We start from the raw sequence: 25,300 nt of genomic DNA, 5'->3' as shown, positions 1-25,300 counted from the left end.
GCTGTAGTGGTCTGAGTAATGAGGTGGGAACCCAAAGTGAAATTCCGATCTCAGTGCTGACACAGATGGTGGCTTTTGTAGACAGGCAGCTCACGCTCCATAAAAGGGAACTAATGGCTAAGCTTCTGCCTTCTAGATGCACCGTCAGAGGGGCCGTTCATTGTGAGGGTCTCCCCTCTCCTCCAAGTGCAATGAAGGCTCAGTCATGTCTGCAGCCCTGTTTTCCTCTTCTCCCAGCCCTGCACAAAACCCTCAGCTGGTCTGAAGATGTGTGCTAGGAAGGGGCAAGTGTTGGTGGGACAAGAGATGCTATGCTGCTGGTCTTCCCTTTCCAGTCTGTGGAACTTACCCAGACTAGTTTACCCTGCCTCTCAGGAGTCTGTCACAGTGAGGAAGCAGGACTCACCAGACAAGTAGTGGAACTGCATTGTGTGGGAGCTCGGCTGGCTGGAGCGGGGCTGACTAGTGCAGTGCTCCTCAATCAGTGTGCCATGGCACACTGGTTTGCCGCAAAGCAGCGCTTAGTGTGCCTCAGAGCCATGCGCTGGGAGTACCATCCGCCATTTGCACATGCACCCCACTGCTTGGTGGGAGAAGCACATGGTGCTTGTGGCTCTAGGGCAGTGGCAGTGGCTCTGGTGAGTAGCCAGCATCAAGTTTGAGTGCGTGGGATCTGAGGGTGCCTGGCTCTGGAGGAGGGGTTAGGGATTGGGTTATAGTGGGGAGCCATGAAATTATAACAAGCGCTGAAGAGTGCCATGAGGTGATAAAGATTGCTGAGCACTGGACTGAGCAATGGCGCACACCTTCCACATGAGCCCACTGAGTCCTGACAAGTCTGAGGTTGGTACATTAGTTTGTGGGTGGGGGGGGAGGTTTCCTCATAGATTTCTCCCCCTCCTCTTTCTCTCACAGGTTTTATCAAGGGAAGGGATAACTGGAGCCAATAATATTTACCTGTTTGGCTCCAAGGGCCGTTATAAGGATTATTTGTTGTGCCCTGATCCTGTATGATGCTAAGCACCCTCAAGTCCCATGGAAGTTCACCAGATCCAAGCAGGCTGGTTGCTTGCTAGCACATTTAGAAGATGAAAAGTGCTCAGTATTGTTACGACCATCGTATTTCATAGTTTTATGATCTCCAGGCTATCACACGAATGGTTTCGCCAGTCATGTGGGGTACCCTCCCTTTTGGGGCTCATAATCAATGTAATCTATGTTTCAGATGAAGACCGGAGCAGGGGAGCACACCGCTTAGATTGTTACCTGCTGTCAGTTCATCTGCACAGGAACACCGAGTACGCGGCCTCTCTTTAAACCAGTGTTTGCCTCCTCAGCAAATGATATATTTCACCTTCTCTTGCAGGTATCAGAGATTTGAAAAGGCATTTCTGCTCGCTGTTGACATAGGCGCTCGTGACCTGTTTATGGTGAGTCATTCCTGCGGATGGCTTTGTGATTGCTCTTCTCAAGAGGAGTTAGTTGTCAGCTTTTGTGCACATTAAAGAGGATCAGTGTCATTTGCAGTATTAGACACGTACTGGAGAAGGCTTTATTCTACTTGGCTTGCCCCTTGCCATCATGAAACTGGTCAATAGCAATCTAGTATGTTTTGAGTTGCTGACATTTGCCTTGCCAGGGTCTAAAGACTGTTTAATGTTTTTCAGGAATTAATATATACATCCCTGAACTTTCCTCCTCGCCCTCCTGTGTCAGATTGAGGGTGGATGTCATCTTTCACTCTAACAAGCTTAGACATTTCTAATCCATTCCTTTAAGAAATACAGCTGTAGAGGCCAGGCCGCAGGAGCAGACCCTATCCTGGGAATCTTGAATGCTCCCAGTTTGTCTCTTAGGTTTCTGTGAAAAGTGACAAATTATGAACGCTCCCTCAGCTACTTTTAAAACAACAAAGCTGCGGCAGCAGCCCAAGCAGTTTTACATTTCATGCGCTCTCTGGCCCTCCCATTTAATTAGCTACAAAAGTAAAATTAACCGGCTCCTAAAAGATCCTATGTGCCGGGTCTGCAGGAGGCTCTTGTTTTATAAGATCTTGCACCACAATGTCACAGTGAGGTCAGATGGACAAAGCCAGTAGTGCTTTGCTTCTCTCTCAGCATGTTGCTGCTATGCAGCTGATTTCGTTGTTTTCAAAGAAACAATAGGGAAAGGGCTTGTTTAAAGAAAAAAAAAAAGCTCTTTGAAAGTCTCATTTGCTTGACTCCTTTGCATAATGAAGACATTCTCTTGTTTAAATTAAGCTTTGGCACTAGATGTTAATATTATTTATCCCATTAAGTCACTTGCCCTGCTAGTTTGATCTTGATATTTAAATTGTATGGTGAATTACACAATTAAGTCCTTCTTCAGTTCCTCTAATTATATAAAGAGTTATGAGGCTCTTTTGATGATTTTTTTTGCAGCTCTGATCATGTGGCTTGTTCCATCTAATTAGAAAGATGTGTATATGATGATAAACTTTTCCAAGTATGCATCAAAAGAATGTGATGGAAATATACCTTTAGGGGATTCATTACATATTTTTTGTATTTACTTGTGTCCCGTCTTAAAATTTGTTTTCTTTTCATTTCATCTTTCTCCTTCTCTCCCTCTCCCTCTGTCTCTCTCTGATAATACAACCTTTTCTGCACAAAACTTCAAAGTAGCAGTGTTGAGATCTGTAGTCAGTAAGAAATTTAGGAAATGATTCTGCTATCACTTTCACCAGTTTAACTCCACTGGGCTTTATTTTCAGCTCACTATACCTGAGCAGAGATTGGTGGCAATGGAGAGGGTGCCAGTCATGAGTCCTTTTCTCTTAACTACCTAGTTTGGTACATATAAATGAGCTGGGGGTATCTGTAATATATGCTGGCATAAGGTCCCACAAAAAACTGCTCCATCATATCCTTCTTACTTCTCAGACACTACCCCTCCAGCCCCCCAAGATGGCCCCTTCCTCCTGGTGCCAGAAGGGGGAGTTCCATCACAGGAAGAACACAGTAGTTTTGTGCTGGTGGAGATTCCCCTGATGCAAGGGATACTCTCCAACACAAATCTCTGGAAATTTTAATTTGCTTAACCAGCGTAAGTGGTGCAAAGTGAACTTGGCCTCTGGAGATTCCAATCCATTTCCTTCAGTGGAGTTACTCTTGATACACGCTCATGTCAGGCTTCGTCTAGGCTAGATGAAAGGGTGCGTTATTTCAAAGTTTAACAAATGTGTGAAATCTGCAGTGTAGTCAGAACAAGTTGTACTTCAGCACATCTCAGCTGGCTGAGGTGAACCCTAGGATCCTCCCCAGCATTTAAAGATTCTTAAAAAAAATACTTTTTATTCCAGTGTTCAGGAGACTAGAGTGATAACAAAATCCCTGGATTTTGCATTGGTGCAAGATTGCTCACCTCTTCTCTCATGCAGTTCTCACCTTCAGATGGTTAACAGAAACCTAACTCTCTAGGTCTTCACATCTAGGCTATGTCTAAATTTTGCCATTTTTTTTGCACAGCATTTCTAAGATATGGCCTTTCCTATCCATCCACATGGCTAAAACTTTCATCAGCCACATCCTTCTCTCAGGCCTTGACAAATGCAATCACCCTCATTTGTATCCGTTCAAAAAGTGGCTACAAGATCATTTTTCTAGGCCATTGTCTATGCTCCCCTCTGTTTGCATCCCTCCACGAACTCCCGCTTCTCTGTTGCATCAAACATAAGCAACTTGTCTTCACCTTCAAGGTCCTTCACAGCATCTCTCTCCTTTACCTAACATCACTGTCAAAATAACGACTCCCATCTCCATCTGGCCTATGATGTCAGCCTCTTTTGCATATGGGTTAAATTAATCAATGTCGTTAATTGAATCTGTGATTTCCAAATTCACTGAGAAATATCTCTTCTAAACCAACAGTTTGCGGTTTAGTATCAGTTTGCGGTTTGTGTCCCCTGGGGTTTTACCCCCCAGAGTATCGATCTCAAAGTAGATGTAATGGTGCAAACCCCTAATCCAGATGGAGAGCATGTTTGTAAACCATGGCTTGCATTGATGCAGTTATCCAGGCATAAAATTATAGTTGCACCAGAGATTAAAGTTTGCAGCATGGCACAATTACATAGTTTCATACCAGACTAGAAAAGAAAACTTAGCCAGGTGGCCCCTAGCTGATACTTTTATGCTGTGTCTTCTACTGTAACCTATCCAGATTGCACCATGTGACATTTTCCAGATCTGTGCAGTAGTATTCCTGAGTTGTCAGTTGTCTATTTGTAGCTCTTATTTAGCTTCCAGATGCAAGAAATGTCATATAATCAGACAGCATCTTCCAATGTCAGCATTTCTGAAGTGGCTTAAAATAAAAATATATTTCAACTAAGATCAATATTAAATTAAGATATTTTTTGTCTTTTTCATGCTTGTTTCAAATCATTCATATAGATTAGGTCCTTTTTCAGTGTTCATTCTCCTCACTTACCATCAAATCTAACCCCTTTTTGGGTAAAGAATGGTCTGTCGGTATAGACACAGAACACATATAGACCTCTAGTTATTTAGAGACTCGCAGAGTAGCAGAAAGTCTAATCTGATCCTTTTAACAATTACTGAAAGCTGTTGTGGTGGTGTTCTCTTTCCCTACTTGCCCTGGAGAAGCTGCAGACCCAATTCAATAGCAGGAGAAGATATTACAATGGAGGACTTACCTTTGCATTTTCCCTCCTTTTGTTGGTTTAAATTATATCCTTGGGGCAAATTTCTACCCTGGCTTACACAGGAAGTCGGTGGCAATTTTATCCCTGCCTGGGAAAGTAGAGATGGGCCCATATTAATGTATTTGTAATATGCTTTTTATATGTATTTGTGCATTCATGGCTCTGGTATTCCCCTCCCAAATCAATCCATTGGCTCCCTCTTCCCTTCCCCATCAAGTTTAAGCTCTGCTCTCATCTTTTCTTTTGCTCCGTCTCATTCCCGTTCTTCCATCAGTACCCTCCCCCGTAACTGCTCTTGTGGAGGCTGATTCTGATCCCACAGCTGTTTTACATGAACGTAATTTTGGACATTTCCTTGCAGTTACAGCCGTGGGATCAGAATCAAACTTTTTTTTATAATGGGTCCTTACCTTCCTTGCAATTCCTAGTGTCTAATACCATTTCCCAAACCCAATGCAGAACGTAGACTCCACCCTTTTTCAAATACCTTGTCAGAATACACATCCCCCCATAAGCTTCTCATTGCTTATTCACCACTCAGTGAAGTGAAAATGCTCATTTATAAACAATGAGCAAATAATACTTGCATTTTAGTAACAGTCTTATGGCTGAAGTTTTAACATACAGTAGTCGGGAAAGTCAAAGTTACATATATCACAAAAATGATTATTTATGTGCATGGTGGTAACTATAGAGGCTTCAGAGCCATTTGCTAGACACAGTTCACAATGTATCTAACAAAAAAATTGCCCCCTGCCCTTAAGCATTTGCAGTCTAGGGAGATATTTTTAAATTTAGCCTTTAATGCATACAGTATGCACAGCCTTCTCTTAAGCCTTCATCACAAATTACCTTGTGATTAAGTATCAGAGGGGCAGCTGTGTTAGTCTGTTAGCCACAAAAACAACGACAAGTCCTGTGGCACTTTAGAAACTAACAGATTTTTTGGAGCATAAGCTTTCATGGGCAAAGACCCACTGCATCTGAAAAAAGGGACTTTACCCACAAAAGCGTATGCTCCAAAAAATCTATTAGGCTATAAGGTGCCACAGGACTTCTCATTGCTTTTACCTTGGGACTGTGAACTAGGATGAGAATATTCATTCCAAAACCTATTTGTGTAAAATTAAAAGTGTCTGATGACAGAGATTCACACTGAAAGTTTCTTCCTCAATGATCACTATAACATCACTAACATGATGCTACAATAACCCACATACAAATGTTTCTGTATTCCTCTGCATAGCTCCTGACTCCACGTCACATACAAATCTATCAATTATATAAACTCCCACAAAGTTCAATGATAAAAAACTAAAATACAAGGGGACCTAATATATCACGAATAACCGTTACATTTATTGGATGATGACTGATCCAATCTATGTCAGAAAAGATCAAATGATATAAGGGTTGTTATCTTCAAATCCTTTTGTAGTGTGTTCCAGCATTCAGCTGCTGGAAATTCAAAAGGCCATCCATTGTGCCAAAGGTAGCAGAAACCCGAGGAACCGGCATGTTAATAAAAGTGTCAGATCTTGGGTGAGACGCTGATGAGGAAAGTGTAAGTAATTTCTGAAGAAATGTTGGAATTTTGCCCAGAAATATCCTATAGACAAATGTGCAACAGTGTCTCAGATGACTTCTGCTCACTGAGGGCTGGCTCTGCATAAATTTCAAAGATGAGCATGAAAAGCAGCTTCTGGGAACTAATCAAATTGGTAAATGGTAAAAGCCAGCCATTCAACATGCTCGTGGTAACTAGCAAGAAAAGCTATTTCTAGGATTGTTTCTGATAGGTCATGTGATAGTTGAAATGATAATCTCATGGTTGATTATGTGGAAAAAAAATCTGTTACAACGTTAGAAATGTTTTTGCCTAATTTTGTTTCAATTCATTAATGTACATAGTAAGGGAATCTGGGTTTTGGTTTCTCTTTTGTCCTGATTTCACTCTTTGGTTTTGGCTAATTACGTGTTCAGTAACTTCCTAGTAAAATCTCTTTTGGTAGGTTAATATAATACGAGCTGGAGGTCTGTGCTGTCACAGGGACATAATTTGGAAAATGCAGGAAGGCAAAAATGGTTGAGAACCTTAAAAAGCAGGCAGTAACAGACTGGGAGTCTCTGTGATGCTCAAAACAGATGATACTCTAAACAAAAAAGAGTTCTTGCCTGGCTTCTAGCTCTTGCCATCAGAATGATAGCAAAAGAGAGAGAAACTGGATGCTTGTGACTGCAGTGGGCAGAAATGGGTGACCAGTTAGATTAAATGGTTTTTAAAAAACACAACAGCTTTTTTTAAACTGTCCTACTCATTTTTACACCCAATATTAAAACACTCTGTGTCACCACACAAAAAAGCCAACTACTGGGCTGCTGTTCTGTCTGTCTGAAGTGCTTATAAAGCCCCCATTCCTGTATTGTCTGAGTGCCTTTACATAGAACCAAGAAGAAAATCCAAAAGCATGAAAAGGGAGCAATACGGGATGTAATTCACAGTAAATTATGCACAGAGTCTGTCAGCTGAAAGTATATTGAAAGGAACTTTGTCATGTTCAGTAGACAATAAAGCAGACATGTAGCACTTTCGAGACTAACAAAATAATTTATTAGGTGATGAGCTTTCATGGGGCAGACCAACTTCTTCAGATCTGGAAATAGTCAATAGGTGTCCCTCCCACATTAATTTAAAATGACAATTAAAAAAAGACATCTGTTTTCTCTTTAAACTAAAAACCAGAATTCCTAAATATAATCAATAGAAATGTTATTGCATATGTGGACAGAATCTGGCTACACATTCGAATATTTGTAAGTTCAGACTTGTTTCAGAGCCATCTCATTTCAGCTATCTCAAGTAAGGTGACAGTATTAACTTTTAACTTTTTAATCTAGATAAAAATCATATTTTTTGTAAGTCAGGCCCTCTCTTCTTGACAGCCAGGGCAGACCAACACACACAGGGTATACAGTGTTCAAGTTCTTAACTGATTACTTCATTCCAAGGCAGTTGCACATTCTTGTTATATCACACCTTTGTTATGGCTCAGAACCTGGTCCAAGCATATCCTTACTTTTGGGATTCTGAAAACATCATCCCTTCATTCTGGGGACTCGCCGCTCTTCTCCATCCCAACCTTTATCCTTTCGCCACTTGGTCTTTGGATGTGCACAGTCTGTTCTACTAGTATTATTTTATAGTTCTAAAAAGCTTGTCATGCACCTCAGTGATAACCTACAAAGACTTAGTCCCTGCCCTAATTGCATACATTTACTTACACTCTAGATTTTAGTGGTAACAAGAGGAGTGAGAGGAACAAACAGTAAGGATGAAGCACAGGAAAAAAGGACAAGGGTTAAAGTAATACAGTCATGTAGGTGATCAGTTTGGGAACGTGCAACCTGTGGTGGTTCTCATACGCAGGATGTGCGTGCATACGTACCTGTGTGTGCACCAGTGTATAAATAAAGCAGGCGTGTGTTTGTGAATATGCACTTTTGTGTAAAACAAGGAAGATAAAGGCTTAAAGGAATGCTATTGACTTCATTGCTGTGGACACCTGTGAAGAGTGTGAAAGAAAGGAAGGAAAGGAAAGGGGTGAATGGCTTTCAGGATCACGGTAGGGAGGACTGTGCTTGTATTGGTTACAGCATGGAAAAGGCCTGGAGATGCTTCTGGAAGTACCAGATGTACTGGAGTGTCAATTCTAGCATCACTGACAAAGTGAATGAAAACAATAAGAATAGGGTGACCAGATAGCAAGTGGGAAAAATCAGGGTGGGGGTGAGGGGCACTAGGCACCTATATAAGACAAAGCCCTGAATATTGGGACCATCCCAATAAAATCAGGACACCTGGGCACTCTAAATAAGAGATTAGCTTGGTTCAGGGATGTTGCCATGCGTGCTCCTGAGAGGTCTGTGGCCAACCCACTTGGCATCCAGGCCTACCCAAATCAAGGCTGGGAATCCATGAGCTGGGACTCTGAACTCTGGCTCAGTGTACATAAGCGTATCCATGTCCTCCTCCAGCAGGCACTGCGCAGTCCTGCCTGGTCTCCAGCCCCACGGGGGTTATGCCTCATGGAGCAGGTCTGAGTGAGGCTAGCACTGAGGCCAGAGATCAAGGCAGCAGTGTGTGGCACTGGCAGGACGGAGACACATCCAAGTGCCTATTGAGTGGTAAGAAAACCCAGGGCACTGGATCCCTTCTGCACTCCTCCCCTTCCTGTACCCCCACTTTTATGACCCCCTGCCCCAGGGCGCCCCATCCCTCATCACTGCCTACCCACCCCAAAGCTGGCACCTACCCACAGGTGATGAACAGTAATGATTGAGACATGGCTGAGGATTTCAGCTCTTTAGACGTAGAGGGTGGGTGAGTCTTAAATAGGGCCCTCCTGAGAGGGAGGCAAGGCCTGGAGCAACCTTACCCCGTACCCCAGCCATGCATGGGGCCCAGAACAACCCCCCAGCCACGCCACAGGCTCCACCTCTTCCTCAGCCCTGCACCAGCTCTGTACCATCCCCCAAGTAATGCTACCAGGGGGATTAGGGTGCCTGGCACTGCAGTAACATAAGTGACCTCCCCATTCACCAGGCAGCTGTGCTGTGCTGTGCTGAGCTGTCTGCCCAGAGCACTATGCCCAGCTTCTCTTTGGTGGCAGGAAGTGGAGCGCCATGGTGCCAGGGCACTCTGCTTCCTGCTGCTGTGGAGGAGCAGGGTACAGGGGGCTGGGAGGGCAGTGCAGGGAGCAGAGCAGGCTGCTGAGCTCCCACCACCCATGTGGTGAGTGGAGAGGCAACCCCCAGGTGCCGTAGCACCAGGCCCCCCAATCCCCTGGTCCCTCCCATCCATAGGATGTTTTGGGCGGCTGCCATGGGATGTGAGGCAACTTCCCCGCTTGGTCTTATAGACAGAACGGCTCTGGTCTTGAAGCTGTCATAAAGGAAGGAATCATATCTAGGCACAGTCGTGGTGTGAGAGGAGAATAAAAGGGAGAAGGCAAAAATGACCTTCATATTCTGAGACCAGGTGAGATAGAGGATTGTAGTGTTATCACTAGTCATAGGGGAAGGAAGAAGAGGAGAGGACTTGGACAGAAAATCCTATTTTCTCTGAATAGTATCATCATTTGAACCAGCAATCTACTGACTGAGAATCTAAAATAAAGGGTGTTTATAGATATAGAAAGACAGAGACAAAATTAGGGATTATTGGGCTCGATTTCTATTTTCACTCATTTTACAGTTTCATTTTGGATATTTTAGTATCTTGTAAATTCCTTTTTAAAAAAAACAGGTTTTACAGGTTTATTAATCTTTGCTGCATACATCTGGGTGGAAATTGGTGGTTTAAATAGCAATAAAAGTCACACAAACACAGTTTTGTTTTTTAAAATAATTATACATTTTAAGCAGCCTCATTTTATAGTTGACGTCTTAAATTTCAGTACTGTAACCCTTAAAAATGCGCTCATCGTGTGGCTACATGAACTGGAATGATATCGCAGAGAACTGGCAAAGGAGGTAAATACAGATTATACATTTACCACATGAAATTTCTATGGAAAAATTCCTTTAAGGGACTCTTGCTGATTTTGGGTTATTTTAATAACATATCTCTCCATTATTTAATATGAAAATCTACAATCATCTTTTGTATTTAGTTAATATTGAAAACCATAACCCTGATATTTAATCAATATATGAGGAGATTTTAAAGGCACAGAGGACAGCTAGCTCCCAACTCCCAAATCCCGCACCCCCAATCTATAGATTTGAGAGTAGAGCCTGGTCATATATGAAATATTTGAAAGCTGAGACTCATTCCAGGGCCATCTAATTTACAGCTGTTATCTTGAGTAAATTAATAGTATCAACTTTTAAAAAGACAAGGAGAATGAGGTAATATCTTTATTGGGCCAACATTTACTGGTAAGAAAGACAAGCTTTTGAGCCTACACAAAGCTCTTCTTCTGGTCTTTAAACTTTTTAAATCTTTAAAAATGTCTTATTTTTTGTGACTCAGGCCCCCAGCACAGAGGACATACAGTGTCTGCATCAAGCTTCTAACTAGTTACTTTGCCCCAAGACATTTAAATCACACCTGTGTTTGTGCTGAGACAATGGTCCAAAACCAGCCAGACTTTGGGATCCTCAAAGACAGCTCATGTTCAGTCAGAGGCAGTGCCATTTTAACTCCTTTACTCTTCACCCTTCACTAGTATTATTTCTGATCCTCATGGCTCTTCCGCTCACATACTTTCATTTCAATGCTACTGTTGGTGCTGTTGGATGTGGGAAGACAACTGAGTATTTGACGAGCAGTCACTCATCTTTTTCAAGCAGTAATTCATCTTTCCCCATATGCCTTAATGTTGACAATCTAATACAGAACAAGCAAAGCGATCAGAGGAGTAGTAAGAGGAGAACACTATGGAGACAAAGAGAGAAGATTCATGAAACTGAACGTATCATGCAGAAGAAAGAGATTTTCAGGAGAAATGGGTGGTTATTAGACAACATTTTGTTTCTTAAATCTGATTTATTTTTTTTGAACCTTATTGGGCAAAATGTATGGCTGTGGCCTTTCACCTTCTTTAGCCTTCCCTCTTCTCTTTTTTTGTCATCTACGTGTCTTCTGGTTCTCTTCTGGAACTTCAGCTTCTTCCATCAGAATTTTTGTCCTCTATTTAAGGTGTCAGAAAAATCCCAATGTAGAAGGATTTTCCCACTAGAAACTCTCTGAATCTGAGAGAGACATGCTCTTCTTAACTTGGAGATAGTGTGTCAAGGAAATAATTCCTTTATCTTCACATTCAATACCATCAACATTGCTCTTCCTTCCTATTTCCTTATCTCCAAATAACATTGTTTTTGTTTTATCGATGTTCATAATCAATCTGTACCGCTTCCCTTCTTCGTTTAGCACCTGCACCATTTTCACAAGCTTCTCCTCATCTTCCTCAATGATAACTATATCATCCACGAACTTCAAGTTGTTAATTTTTTCCTGTGTACAGATATCCCTTCTACTTCTTCCTTGATCTTGTCCATCGCTCTCTCTCCAGATGTGCGATGAAGATACTTGGTGATATTGGATCTCCTTGTCTTGTACCTCAACTTGTTTTAAACCAACTTGCCAACTCCCCACATGTTCTCACTGCTGCCTCCGCATTGTCACTGTTATCCTTCAATAACCGTATCAGTCTGCTATCCACTCCGTATGACTCCAACACCGCTTGAGTCACTTTCAGATCTATACTGTCAAATGCCTTTTGAAAATCAACAAAGCATGTGTTTACGTTCTTGTTCTTTTGTTGAGCTTTCTCCACTATCAGTCTTAGTGCCAATATCTGCTGTATGGTACTTCTATCTTTTCCGAACCCCGCTTGCTCATCTGCTATATGTTCTTCTATCTGCATCTTAATCTCTTCATCATACCGTCAGTATCATCATCAGCACCTTGCCTAGATGACTTGTTAGGGCAATCAACTGCAGTTTTAATATTGGAACCTTAGCTAGCAGTGTTAATTGAGGGGGCCACTCAGTTACTTCCAGCCATTGTCAGTAATGGACTTGGAACCTCTCTGAGTCTTCAGTCTAAATTGTGTTAATTAGAAGTCCTTTATCAAAACAAAAAAGCAGTCCAGTAGCACTTTAAAGACTAACAAAATAATTTATTGGGTGATGAGCTTTCGTGGGACAGACCCACTTCTTCAGATCATAGCCATACCAGAACAGACTCAATATTTAAGGCACAGAGAGCCAAAAATAGTAATCAAGGTTGACAAATCAGAAAAATTTTAACCAGGGTGGGCAAATCAGAAGAGCAGAGGGGCGGCAGTAGGAGGATGGGAAGTCAAGAGTCAGATAAAACAAAGTATGTAAAAGAGTCAGAAGTGTTTTATGAAACTTTTAGCATAGTTTTAAATGGTTAGGCCTGTACACAGCTTTTACACTTTCAATAAGGTGGCTTTTTACCAGTGTTAATTGAACTTTGGCATCATTCTGAAAATTACAAGTCCCACCCCTTTGAATTCTCTGACCAAACTGCTGTCACTAATATCTATCCGTGAAGGACCATTGCTTTCACCTCTGCCTTCAGCACTAGATCTAAGATTACAACCATTCCTGCAAGTAGAATTGACCATTCTCTCCTCCATCTTCAAGTCAATCTAAGTTTAAACAAGAAACATTCAGAATCCATATGACTCTGCTGTGGCCAGGATTATGAAGCTGATCCAGTGCTTGAGCGTTAGTCCAACTGACACAGGTGCCATAGAAAAATTGGCCCCTTTGGCTAACTCCTGCATACCTAGATCCATATCACATATTTTATTTTGATCAAATGCAATCCCCTCTGGGATCTAAAGGTGTAATTCCTAAGTATCTAAAGCTACCAGATTGACCTATGAAGTACAGAAAAGGAAATCAATCTTTACTGTGATGGCTGATACATTATCAGAAGAACATATCACCAGGAATGCAGAGTACGGATCCTAACTCCGACAACCATGAAAACATCATAGTATCTTTTGAATATTCTCCATCTGAAGGTGCAGTTACATCTGCAGTAGGCGTTTGCTGTCTTTAGTGAGTGGGCTTTTACATCCAGCTAAGGTCATCTTGGCTAATATAGCCTCTTTCCAGGCAGTGTCTAAACAGGGGAATAAATTCCCCAAGAAGGTTTTCATAACCGCCCCATGCTTGCCTGGCCACTGTTGAAAGACAGGATACTGGGCTTGATGTCTCTATGGTCTCACCCGGTGTGGCTGTTCTTATGTTCTCTTCCCCAGGAATTAAGTTTCACTTTTTTAGGACTAAGATGGCATCTTCTGCATATCTGCGACTTATGCCAATTAAGACCTCTGGAGAACCGCCACTTGGAATTTCATCCATACTTTTCACAAAGCACCACGCCTTGGATCCAGCCTTTAGGTCAGATGCTCAATTTGTCTGCAAACTCCTACAGGTGCATTTTAATTAGAACTCCTCATTCCACCTTCTTTCGAAGGAATACTGCTGGCCAGCCTAGCCTGTAAGAAGGAATATGCAGAAGTCACTCTGTGGTTACTTACTTGTAAGAGAGGCTTTTCAAGATGGACTCCTGCATGTTCATGCTCCCCAGCCATCTTCTCCTCTTCCTTAAAGCCTAATCCAAGGAGGCAGTGAAAGAAGCTGAGGCAGGGGGAGCACCGCTTCCACTTTATACCTCACCTCTTAAACACTTTGAAATTGTGAGGACAGGGTCAGGAGTGAGCACATGATCCGTCCACCATGGGCGTGGCTAGTTAAGTTCCACCATCAGAACCACACTGGCTGTCACATCCCATGAGTGTGAAGAGGTAGTTTTCACCTGATAGAACCTCATTGACAAGGAAACACCCTTCATTTACCGCGGGAAGCAAAACTGTGCCAGGCTGTCGGTGCACATCTGTGTCTGAGGGGCACCACCCTCAAAGATTAGACCAGTGCTCAGCAACCTTTATCACCTCGTGGCACACTTCAGCACTTGTTATAATTTCGTGGGCACACCCAATATATGTACCCTAATCCTCTCCCCATCCCTTGGAGCCAGGCACCCCCAGCCTCCACTCTAACCCAATCCCCCCTCCCCTCCTCCAGAACCATGCACCCCCATCTTCCCGCTCTAACGCAATCTCCCACCCCTCCCCACACAGTCAGGCACCCCTAGCCCCTTCCCCTCCCACTCTAACTCAATGCTGACAACTCACCAGAGCCACCGCTGCCACCGCGCCAGAGCTACCACCACACATTTCTCCCACCAAGCGGTGTGCACGGAGCAGCAGACATCACTCCTGGCGTGCAGATCTGAGGCACACTGAGTGTTGCTTCATGGTACACCAGCACTGGGTTTGACTATCAAAACAGCTCCCTCTCTCCTTAAGGAGAGATAGACACTGATCTCAAATTACAGGAGGCAAAGGCAAACCCTTGACATGGGAATAATACAGCTCCCTGATCCAGCATGTGACCAACTATGTGAACTGAGTCTCCAGTAATCTGCAATTAAACACATGGTTATCACAGTGGCCATGAAATCAAGAGCTGACTCAGAAGTCTCCTCCTCTATGTGAATGTTCAAGTCACTGACCACTGTTAGCCTCACTACCTCCAAAATCATTGTAGCGAGTATCTTCATCACACTCAAAAAAAGTTTAGCGCAGTAGGAAAATCAGTACACTGAACCTGTTGCAGAATAGCTTTAACCGAAAACTCTCATACTCAATGGAAAGACTCCATCACACACCAGACATTAGCTGTGGATCAAGAGACATCCTACACTTTTGGTTAGACGTAAACAATGCAGCCACCACAAGTAAGACAGGCAAATACAATCCCCCTTAGGCTCATGTTGCAGCAGCTAATCAGTTGCACCAAAGACTCTGAAAGCATCCAGCTAAAGTTTCAGTTATTAATGGAGAGTCGTCAGGCTCACTTTTACCAGTTCACGGATGGTCAGTGTTTTATGTATTATTAACCAGAGACCTTTCTTTCAACAACATGAGCGTGGTAATAAATTTGCATAGGGAAAGAATAGTACAACGAAAATTAAAATATAGCAGTAGTTTCCTCTGTTTCATTTGTGTGTGTGAGCTAAGTAAGAAAAGAATCGCTTTCTTTCAAATTCTCTTTTGTTACTGGTCTGATTCGTTTTAGATTAATCTTTTATTTTGCTTTATTTCCAAAGGACATCCATTACCTTGCAGTAGATAAGGGTGAATTGGCACTAGCTGAAGTGGCAAAGAAAAAGGCTAACGACATTGATGCAGAATCAATAACGACCGGAGTTGGTAAGAATTAATGCTGTTTTTAAAAAGCCTTTTTTGTTTGAATCAATACTTGTTCTGCATCACCACAATGTTATACTTGCAGGGGGCTATTGGTTAATTTGGATTGTTTTCTTGGAAAAGGAGGTGGGTTTTTTTTATTTATGGGGAAGGAGGTAAGCTTATGAAAACAGCATTGCTTTGCCTTTGGGTATACAAGCGAGAATTGTGTCCGTGCACAGGCTGCAAAGCAAGAGAAAGTAAATCACCAGCGTTTTTATAGAAAATAAGGAAGGGAGGGTTAATGAATTCTATGCATGTTGTAATGAGATTGGGTATGAGCGGTCCTGATCCTGAAACCCTTATTCATACAAGGAAATTTTATTAAGCACCGAGTTGTGGAGATCTTGATCGGCCTGCTGACCGTTAGCTCACACAAGTAGTCCCGATGAAGACAATGGGCTTCATTTTGTGCGGCCTCTGGGAGTACTCAGATGAGATCACTGCTCACCATCCTGAGCCAGGGCTTCACCAGCTGGCACAAAAGTAGGTCTGTTGCAGTCAGTGGGATTTGGCATTTGAGTAAGAAATATCTAGGTGAGCACAGATTGCAGGACTGCACCCACAGTTCGGCCACCAGTGGTTCATCAAGCTGGGCAATACAACATGCATGTCTCCACCTGCTGCAAAGTAGACGTCGTGATCGTTTTTTGTGTTGTCACGCAATCTTTTTTAAGAGCGGCATGAAGGTGTGGAGGTTGCTCTGTTCCTTTACATTTGTAGCAGGAACAGGCTGAGGGAGGAGAAAGAGGGGAGCAGCCAGAAGACAGTTACAGTAAACCCTAGATTTAACAGACATAGTGGGGAAGGGGTGTCCGCTAATGCCGAAAGTCCGTTATGTCGGAAAGGTTATACCGTCAGATGATGCACTGACTTTTCCAGCCCATTTCTTGCTCCTGTCCTCTGCCCCCCCTTCTCTTCCCCCTCCTGTCCCATTCTTCCCCTCACACCTCCATCTCCTTCTCCCAATTACCAGGAGAGGAGCTGAATGCCGGCCTGGCTCCTTCCACCTCCTGCAGCTCTCAGCACTGTGCCTCCTCCAGCCCCGGCTCCGAGCCGCTTGTTCAAAGGTGGAGCTTGGCCACCCCCAACCTGCCAACAGGCAGCAGCCTCCGACACCATGGCTGCTGCTCATTGCCATTGCAGACAGCGGCAAGCTCCATGCACACAGGGCTGGGGGAGGAGAGCTCCTGTGCCCCACTGCAGCCCCCCCAACCCTGGCTCCTCTGGCCCCAGTGGCCTCAGCCACTGTGGTGGCCCCTCCAGTCCCGGCAGCCCCAGCCATTCTGGCAGATCCTGCAGCCCTGGCAGAGGCTCTGGTGAGTCTCCGGCATTTGTTTGGGGGAGGGGCAGGGGGACGGGCAGACAGTGTCTGTTATTTCTGAAGTCCGTTATATCGGGGTTCATTAAATCAAGGGTTTACTGTGTAGGCCAGAGCCCCACAGTTGGAGAAACAAGAAGAGAATAGCGGCTTTTATGTGTGATATGCACAATACCACTTGTCTTATTCCAGTGCAATTCTTTGTCAAGTGTCACCGTCTTTCTGTGATCTTTTACTTTTGTCACATGAGAAGAAGGTAGGATGATCTTGTGGTTAAGACACAGGCTTTGGAGTCAGAAAATTGGTGCAAGCTTGGGCTAAGCAAGCTTTTTTTGGGAGCAGATTGTCAAAATTAGAGGATTATCACTTCGGCCTTGGCTGCGCTAGCCCCCGCCTTTCAGAAGGGGCGTGGTAATGAGCCACTTCAGCAGATGCTAATGAGGCACTCCCATGAATATGCAATGCCTCATTAGCATAATGGTGGCCGCGCACGTTTCAAAAGTGCTGCTTTCAGCATGCACACCGCCTGTGTAGACAGGAGACTTCCCAAAGGACTGCCTGACTTCGAAAGCCCCTTCTTCCCAAAACCAAAGGGGAAGTCCAGGGGGGGTCCTTTCAAAAGGCCCCCGGCTACACAGGCGGCACGTGTTTCGAAAGCAGCATTTTCTAAACACATGCAGCTGCCATTATGCTAATGAGGCACTGCATATTCATAGCGTGCCTCATTAGCATCTGCCAAAGTAGCTCATTATCATGCCCCTTCCAAAAGACAGAGGATAGCGTAGCTACGGCCTTTGAGTTTACATTTGTACATATCTGATTATGCATTTGCTGCCAACGTGCACGTGCAAGTCAAGTATTTGCATGTGCATGCAGCTAATTCAATGCCTAATCGGCTTCATGTGCTTGTAAAAACCTGACTTGGATGATGCGTTGCATAAATGCACACGCATTTAGCTGCAGTTGTACACTTTTAATGTTGCAAGTTTAGCCCTTAATCTCTTTGCATCTCAGTTTCATTGTTGGTGAAATAGAAATACTAATATTTAGAGATCTGTGAGGTAAAATTAAAGCTTTTAAAATGTTTTGAGTGTCTTGCATGAGAAGCCCTCTCTAAATGTTAATTCTTATTATTTCACAGTAAACTCCTTCTTTGTGAATGATAAAGTCAGTCTAATATAGGATGTGCTCTTTAAGAGGTTGTCATTTCCTGAATAGTTAATGTAAATGTGGTGTAAATTTTTTAGTAGATCCAATGCCTGCCATGGTAAGTTGCAGCTAAGCCCCAGTACATGGGACCAGTTGACATCAGTGGGAATCTTGCCAGGAGATCAGGAATGGGACATGGCTGGAGGTACTTGAATTATAGACCTCACTTTTGTGTTATGCCACTCAAAACCAAAAGCAAAATAAATGACCACCTGGTACGTAACTTGGAGTGTCAATGAAACACGAACTCTTAGATCTGAATCATGCAAAAGTCGGAAGAGTCAGAATTACAGTTCAAACAACAACCTTAACTCTGCCTCTTGGATTGTACATTTTACAAGAGAGTCTTTCATTACAGATCATTTATGTGCTAATACACAATACAACTTCATTTACGTTTGCATAGAAAAATTAAGTTACCAGGTGCCCAAATGTGTTGTGATTCCCATTATTGAGAGACAGTCTGAGTGTCCAGCTCTTTTTTATTGAAACCAGGGTTTTATCAGGTCCCCTGCCTGTTTTCTCTTCCCTCCTCCTCCTTTTCCTCTTCACTGGTTTGCAAACCCAGACATTTCAGCTATCCCATTTCCCACTCCCTGTGGCTCTCGAAGCCATCTACTCGCTTTCCTTTTTTCTGCTATTCTCTTTCAAGGGCATTTGAGGCTTTCTAAATCAAGCTCTTCACTTCCACTGCAGATTTCAAAAAGAAGGCAGCAAGTAAAGCAAACAGTGAGATGTACAAGTGATGTATCATAGAGGCAGCTGGACCCATGTTGTATGCAGAGGTAGGGAATGGGCTCTAGAAGGTGGTGGTGTGATCAAGGGATGTATTATGAAGGCCAGAAGATGAGGTCGCTTCCTAAATAATATTTGTCCCCAAACCATATATCTATCAATGGCTGTGTCTACACTAGCCAAAAACTTTGAAATGGCCATGCAAATGGCCATTTCAAAGTTTACTAATGAAGCGCTGACATACATATTCAGCACCTCATTAGCATGCGGGCAGCTGCGGCACTTCGAAATTGATGTGGCTCGCCACCGCATGGCTTGTTCAGATGGTGCTCTTTTTCGAAAGGACCCCGGCTACTTCAAAGTCCCCTTATTCCTATGAGCAGTGCCATTTTGAAGTTTTTGGCTAGTGTAGACATAGCCAATGACATGTTACCCTGCACCAATCCCATCCACATCATTTAAGATGTACTTCCTGGTCCCAACCCACTCTCTCAGTTATTCTCTGGTAACTCAAACACAGTGTAATACAATACTCTTCCCAGTTACAGAGCCCTTGAGCACACCACTTCCCTACTTCTGACAACCTCAAGTCACCAGAGTCCTCCCATGATGTAGGCTGACACCAAACATGCTTTATTTCAGCTGAAAGCTTTTTGAGAATGTAATAACCTGCTGAAGTGAATGATTTTGCCCGACAGTATCATCTCAACTTTATAGCACAGGTACTGCAGCCTTGAATAATGAGTGAGTTGCTTACTCATCTTGAGAATAGCTCAATGCCACCTGGTAAAAGACAGACTTAAGCTGTGTCTACACGTGCACGCTACTTCGAAGTAGCGGCACCAACTTCGAAATAGCGCCCGTCGCGGCTACACGCGTCGGGCGCTATTTCGAAGTTAACTTCGACGTTAGGCGGCGAGACGTCGAAGTCGCTAACCTCATGAGGGGATCGGAATAGTGCCCTACTTCGACGTTCAACGTCGACGTAGGGACCGTGTAGATGATCCGCGTCCCGCAACGTCGAAATTGCTGGGTCCTCCATGGCGGCCATCAGCTGGGGGGTTGAGAGATGCTCTCTCTCCAGCCCCTGCGGGGCTCTATGGTCACCGTGGGCAGCAGCCCTTAGCCCAGGGCTTCTGGCTGCTGCTGCGGCAGCTGGGGATCTATGCTGCAGGCACAGGGTCTGCAACCAGTTGTCAGCTCTGTGTATCTTGTGTTGTTTAGTGCAACTGTGTCTGGGAGGGGCCCTTTAAGGGAGCGGCTTGCTGTTGAGTCCGCCCTGTGACCCTGTCTGCAGCTGTGCCTGGCACCCTTATTTCGATGTGTGCTACTTTGGCGTGTAGACGTACCCTCGCAGCGCCTATTTCGATGTGGTGCCGCGCAACGTCGAAGTTGAACATCGACGTTGCGAGCCCTGGAGGACGTGTAGACGTTATTCATCGAAATAGTCTATTTCGATGTTGCTACATCGAAATAAGCTATTTCGATGTTGGCTTCACGTGTAGACATAGCCTTAATGTTGCAAAGGTGATAATTTATGGATTTTTAGTTCATTTGAGCTCCTTGTATGTTCAGAGTTTGCAATGCACGTATCCAAGAAAGATCTATCAAAGGATTCTATGGCCAATAAGAATACCTGGGTGATTCTGATGAAAACACTGTAGAACCACTGAAATTCCTTGGTGTTTTAGGAGAGAAAAACACAGCTAGTTTCACTCAAGGTTTTGCAGAGGAAATGTGGCGTCAGCTGGGCTCTCTGGTATTCCTTGCCCTTAGTCTGGGCCTAAACAGACATTGTTAGATTAATTCAATAAAAGCTTTTTAAGAGAAAGCATTCTCAATGGATTCGATGTTTGAAATCCTATGAGAATATATCAGGTGGTATTATGAGATCAAAATAATGGCACTGTACATTTTTCCAGAGTAGAAATGCAAAGTTCTTCCCTTTCCTCCAACTTCGATTTGAACTGGAGACAGTGGCCACGCCTTTTATAACTGTCTTTAATCTGGTATTGGACCACAGTTAAATTCTGTTGAATTACTTCCACAGAATGTCTTTAAACAAGCTTGTTGGCAAAAGTTTGATGATTTCACAGCAACCTTGTGCTGAAGCATGGTCAGTGCCCCTCAGTTAGCTGTATCAACATGAATAATCTAGACATTTTTAAAGTTATCTAGTAAAGACAAACCTCAGTTTACTGTTACAGGATTTGTATTAGCTGTTGCACATACCCTGCCAGAGCATAAATAACTAGATATTGTTTTGTCCACTGTAGAAGAGCACATCTAGTTAATTCAGTAGACTATTGATTGCTAATGTAAATCTCAGCTATGAAACTATAGGTTGAACGTCTCTAATCTGGAACTTTCTCTTCTGGCAACGTCCTTAGTCTGGGATGAGTTTAAATAGTTGGAGACCACTTTGCATGGGTGTTGATAAAGTTGGTTTACAGCCACCACTCCTGGCTTTCAGTGTTCTGTGATGTTATTTAGCTGTAATTTACCCCGAATGTTGTCTAAGAGCCTAGTAAGCAGTGGAAGTGTTGATAATGCTGCTAAACAGTATTGACCTCCTGTGATACAGCAAATTCTCTCATCTGGCACTGGTCAGGTTCTGAGAGTATCAGATGAGAGAGGTTCAACCACTTGTACAAAGAACTTACAGGGCACAATGTGTAAAGAAAGGCCATGTTTAAGAATGATCATGGAAGTAAAGAACTCAGCCATTCAAACATTATTGCACTGTGAATACCCAATGAAGAGCCTCAGTAGTAAAATGTCGGAAAGTTTCCCAAGGCCAACTTCCAGCAAATTACATTAGGGCCCAGCAAGATGAATTTATTTTAACCTTCAAATCAATAGCTTTCACCCAAAAGGGATTCATGTTGTGACAAGAAAGACAGATAAATTCTGCATAGTTCAAAGGCAAACTGTGAAGGCCTTACCTTTACTTAGAAATTAAATTCAAAATATTAGTAGGTCTAATGTTTAGGTACCATTTTTAACAGTGGTACCCTAATCAAACAACTGGAGATGTGATAATTCCACTGCTTGAAAAAGCCCTCTGAGGCTGGCTTACTCAGTGGTCTGTTAGTTGATGTGAAAGACATATGAGTTTTTGAAAAAAAAAAAAAAACGAAACATATTTTAATACCCAGCTACCATGATACAATTATACTGTGGTATGTCTTCTCACAGACTCTATAGTAGATGACTGAGTCACCTGTCTTCTCACTCCTAGAAAGAAGCTGAGGCAGATCATCTCATTTTCAGAGAATTCCACTGGTTCCACTTGCGTTTCAAAATCAAATTTAAAATTGCCCTCCTTGCTTTTGTAATTATCTGGGGACTGGGCTTTAGCCTGTCTTTGGAGAGTACTTTGAAACCGACTGATGAAAAAAGCTATATAAGAATAAGGTGACATTGTTATTAGTGCACCATGTCAGGATTACATCATGGCTACGTCTACACTACAGAGATCTTTTGAAAGAAGCTCTTCTGAAAGAGTTTCTTTCAAAAGAGTGCATCCACACACGAAAAAGAGTGATCTGCTCTTTCATAAGAGGGCATCCACACAGCCCCCACTCTTTTGAAAGAACAGGCCAGGGATCAAAAATGAAGACTCTTCTTTCGGAAGAAGGGCCCTGTGGAGCATCTATACACATTTTTTTTTTCTAAAGAAGCCTTCAAAAGGGAGCGCTCTTCCTAAAACGGGAAAGGAAGAGTGATTTCAAAAGGAGCGCCACATTGTTTCGATTTACTTTTGAATGAATGCTTTTTGTGTGTAGATGCTCCATGGGCTCTTTTGAAAGAGCCCCTTTCTTTCAAAAAATCTTTTGATTTCGATTCTTTCAAAAGAACTAGCTGATAGGAATACGGGGATTTCGAAGTTCCCAGGGTCCTTTTGAAAAGGACTCCCATCTGGACGAGCCGCGCGGCAGCGAAACGCAGCAATTTCAGCATGCTAATGCGGTGCTGAATATGCATTTCAGCACCTCATTAGTAATCTTTGAAATGGCCATTTGCATGGCCCTTTCAAAGATTTGGGCTGGCGTAGACACGGCCAATGTGTTCTTGGGCAGCTCACTCATATCGTTAGGAATTGCTCCAAGTGCTCTAATAATCAGTGGGATTGGCTTTGTTCTGGTTTTCTATAATCATTTCCTTTTGTATTAGAGTTCTTCATATTTTATCTTCTCTTCTTGTTTCTACTATCATTATTATTATTATTTAATAGAGTTTGTTTCTCTTCAGTTCCCTCACCATTCCTTTCATTCTTCTGTCTGCAGCCTCTCTTCATCTCCTTAGTCAATGCTGGTTAGAGAGACTTCTTTTCTGCAGCTTCTCCCATCTAGGACAGCTTTCTGACATCCACCTGCCTCACTGTCTTCCCATCTCATTTCTTTCTTTCTTTTCTGTTATTTATTATTTCATGCTGTAAAATATTGTGGGATAATGTATTTGTAAAAGGTGCTGTCCAGAATAAACTTGTATTGTACAGTGAACTTATAACAAAAATTAATTGATCCAGATAATGTCTTGATATTGCTGGCATTCATCGGACAAGGGACTAGATGTCCATAACTGTGTTCTAAAAAATTAGGGCCTCTAACTTAAATACCAGAGCTCCAGTTTATTAATATATATTCCCAGTGTAAGTTGATCAAATCCTCAGGAATGAAATCATTTGCTTAGTGTGTTCCAATAGTATGAGAGTTTCCCCCAGAGGCAAAAATTTATCCCTTTTCATCCAAAATGTTCCTTTCACAGCCAAATGGCAATTGAGAAATGAGTTCTCCCATGTGACCTTTCAGAATACTGTGCCAGGCGTAGAGAGTGCATTATTAAGTTCATCATCATCTCTTTCTGTCGTTTAGTTATGTTTATGTACTGCCAAACCTAGGATCTGATCCAAAACCCACTGGGGTCCATAGAAAAAATCCCCGTTTACCTCAGTGGACTTTGGATCTGGACTATAGTATGTAACAACCTCACAGTTTCGTCTGAGGTACCCTGAACACCCAGAAACAAGAAGATGAATTAAAGCTTAATCCTGCCAGGAAGTGAGGGCTCTCCATCCCCATTAGTTTCATTGAGAACTGAAGGTACACGGTTTCTTGTAGATTCCATCTCAGTACACCTTCCTTCCTTTGACATGTTAGGCCCTCGTTGTTGTTATTGTTGTTAGGTGTTTTACATCATTTTGTAGATTGACTAGCTGAACACTCTGCTTGATTTTATTGTTTAGTGCTTGTTACTTACGTTTTTATTTCACACAAACATTACTGAAGAATCAATCTTCAACTCTTTCCATGTGGCTTTTCTGGTCACTAGTTGTGTTACTTCTTGCATTGTCCTTCAGCAACATTACACTAGGTACTTGTTTTACTTGAGGTATATAGCTATGACAGAGTAGTTTTGGCTCCTCTTTGCCTATCTTCACTTCACTGTGTCATGATGTCAGTTTTGATCTACACCTTCCTACTGCTAGGCAGCTTTGCCTAAAGACATAATCTTAAGTCCCTAATAATTATAAGTACATCAAAGGCTAGCTGCTTGCTTAGCTGCAGAGGGTCTACACAAGGCTCTGTGTACCTGAACTTGAAAGAGATTTATAGTTTTCGGTCAGGTTTTTAGAATAATTATGGCATTCCTAAACTTTTTTTCTTGTTTATTGTGACAAAATGTCTGCTGCAGAATATGACCTATTTTTAAAGTACCAATACCCAAATAATCAAGGTAAATTAAGAGAGAGTTCTCTTTTCGATCTTGATTTTTAAATGAATTGATTCCCATTGTATTTGTAATACCCCTCCCCACCCCGGTATACTATTTGCCAACTGTGGCCTAAAAGATACAAAGAGCTTTGAGGCTAGCCGGACTTGTCGCTTTCGTTTTCCTGGGATATTTCAGACAGAAAAAATTCAACAGTGTGGAAGAGCCAGCCATTGTATAACACCTATATGCCGTCATCTAGTAAAAAGTGAGTAGATTGGGACAAAGTCAAGGCGGGGACAGAAACTGGGACTGAAGGCTAAAGAGGGACGTTAGGGTTTGGAGAAGTACATTGGTAGTTGGGGGACAAGGAGAGTGGGACTGCACAGGCAACCTTAATTCTGGCATTTTCTAACTTTTCAGCACTTGACTTCTTCTAGCAGTTTTTATGTGAGTAATAGGTATACGGATCATGGGTACATGTAGCAAGCGTGTGTGAGGTGTGTAAGTGCCATTGCTGGCTCATGCCATGAATGTGTATGATCTGCACACTTTATTTCCTGACGCATAGGCCAGTCCTGTCATGGAGAGCCAAGGGGCCAACAGACTTGCCAGGCACATGGGCAGGCACGCACAGCTCTGCCCTCCCGGAAGGGGCAGGGCCTCAGGTGGAAGGAATGGGGCTGGGGCAGCCAATCCTCAGTGCAACCCAAAAGGTGTTGTGCTGTTCCCCATCCTCAGCCCTCAGCCAAC

The 25,300-nt window shown here is 43.0% G+C and overlaps 1 protein-coding gene across 4 annotated transcripts in view; it reads left to right on the top strand.

Annotated features, from left to right (window-relative positions):
* Window positions 1–25,300, top strand: part of WDPCP (WD repeat containing planar cell polarity effector) — a 235,631-nt gene that overhangs the window by 159,634 nt on the left and 50,697 nt on the right. For all 4 annotated transcript variants that reach the window (XM_074989391.1, XM_074989393.1, XM_074989390.1 and 1 more), the window contains exons 13-14: window positions 1,367–1,430; window positions 15,429–15,531. In XM_074989391.1, the coding sequence (XP_074845492.1) occupies window positions 1,367–1,430; window positions 15,429–15,531 (167 nt within the window). The remainder of the gene's footprint in view (window positions 1–1,366; window positions 1,431–15,428; window positions 15,532–25,300) is intronic.

This window comes from Carettochelys insculpta, chromosome 3, assembly GCF_033958435.1.
Source record: "Carettochelys insculpta isolate YL-2023 chromosome 3, ASM3395843v1, whole genome shotgun sequence".
NCBI classification, from domain to species: domain Eukaryota; kingdom Metazoa; phylum Chordata; order Testudines; family Carettochelyidae; genus Carettochelys; species Carettochelys insculpta.
Note: the sequence above shows the minus strand (reverse complement) of the source record. Positions and strands in the feature narration are given on the sequence as shown.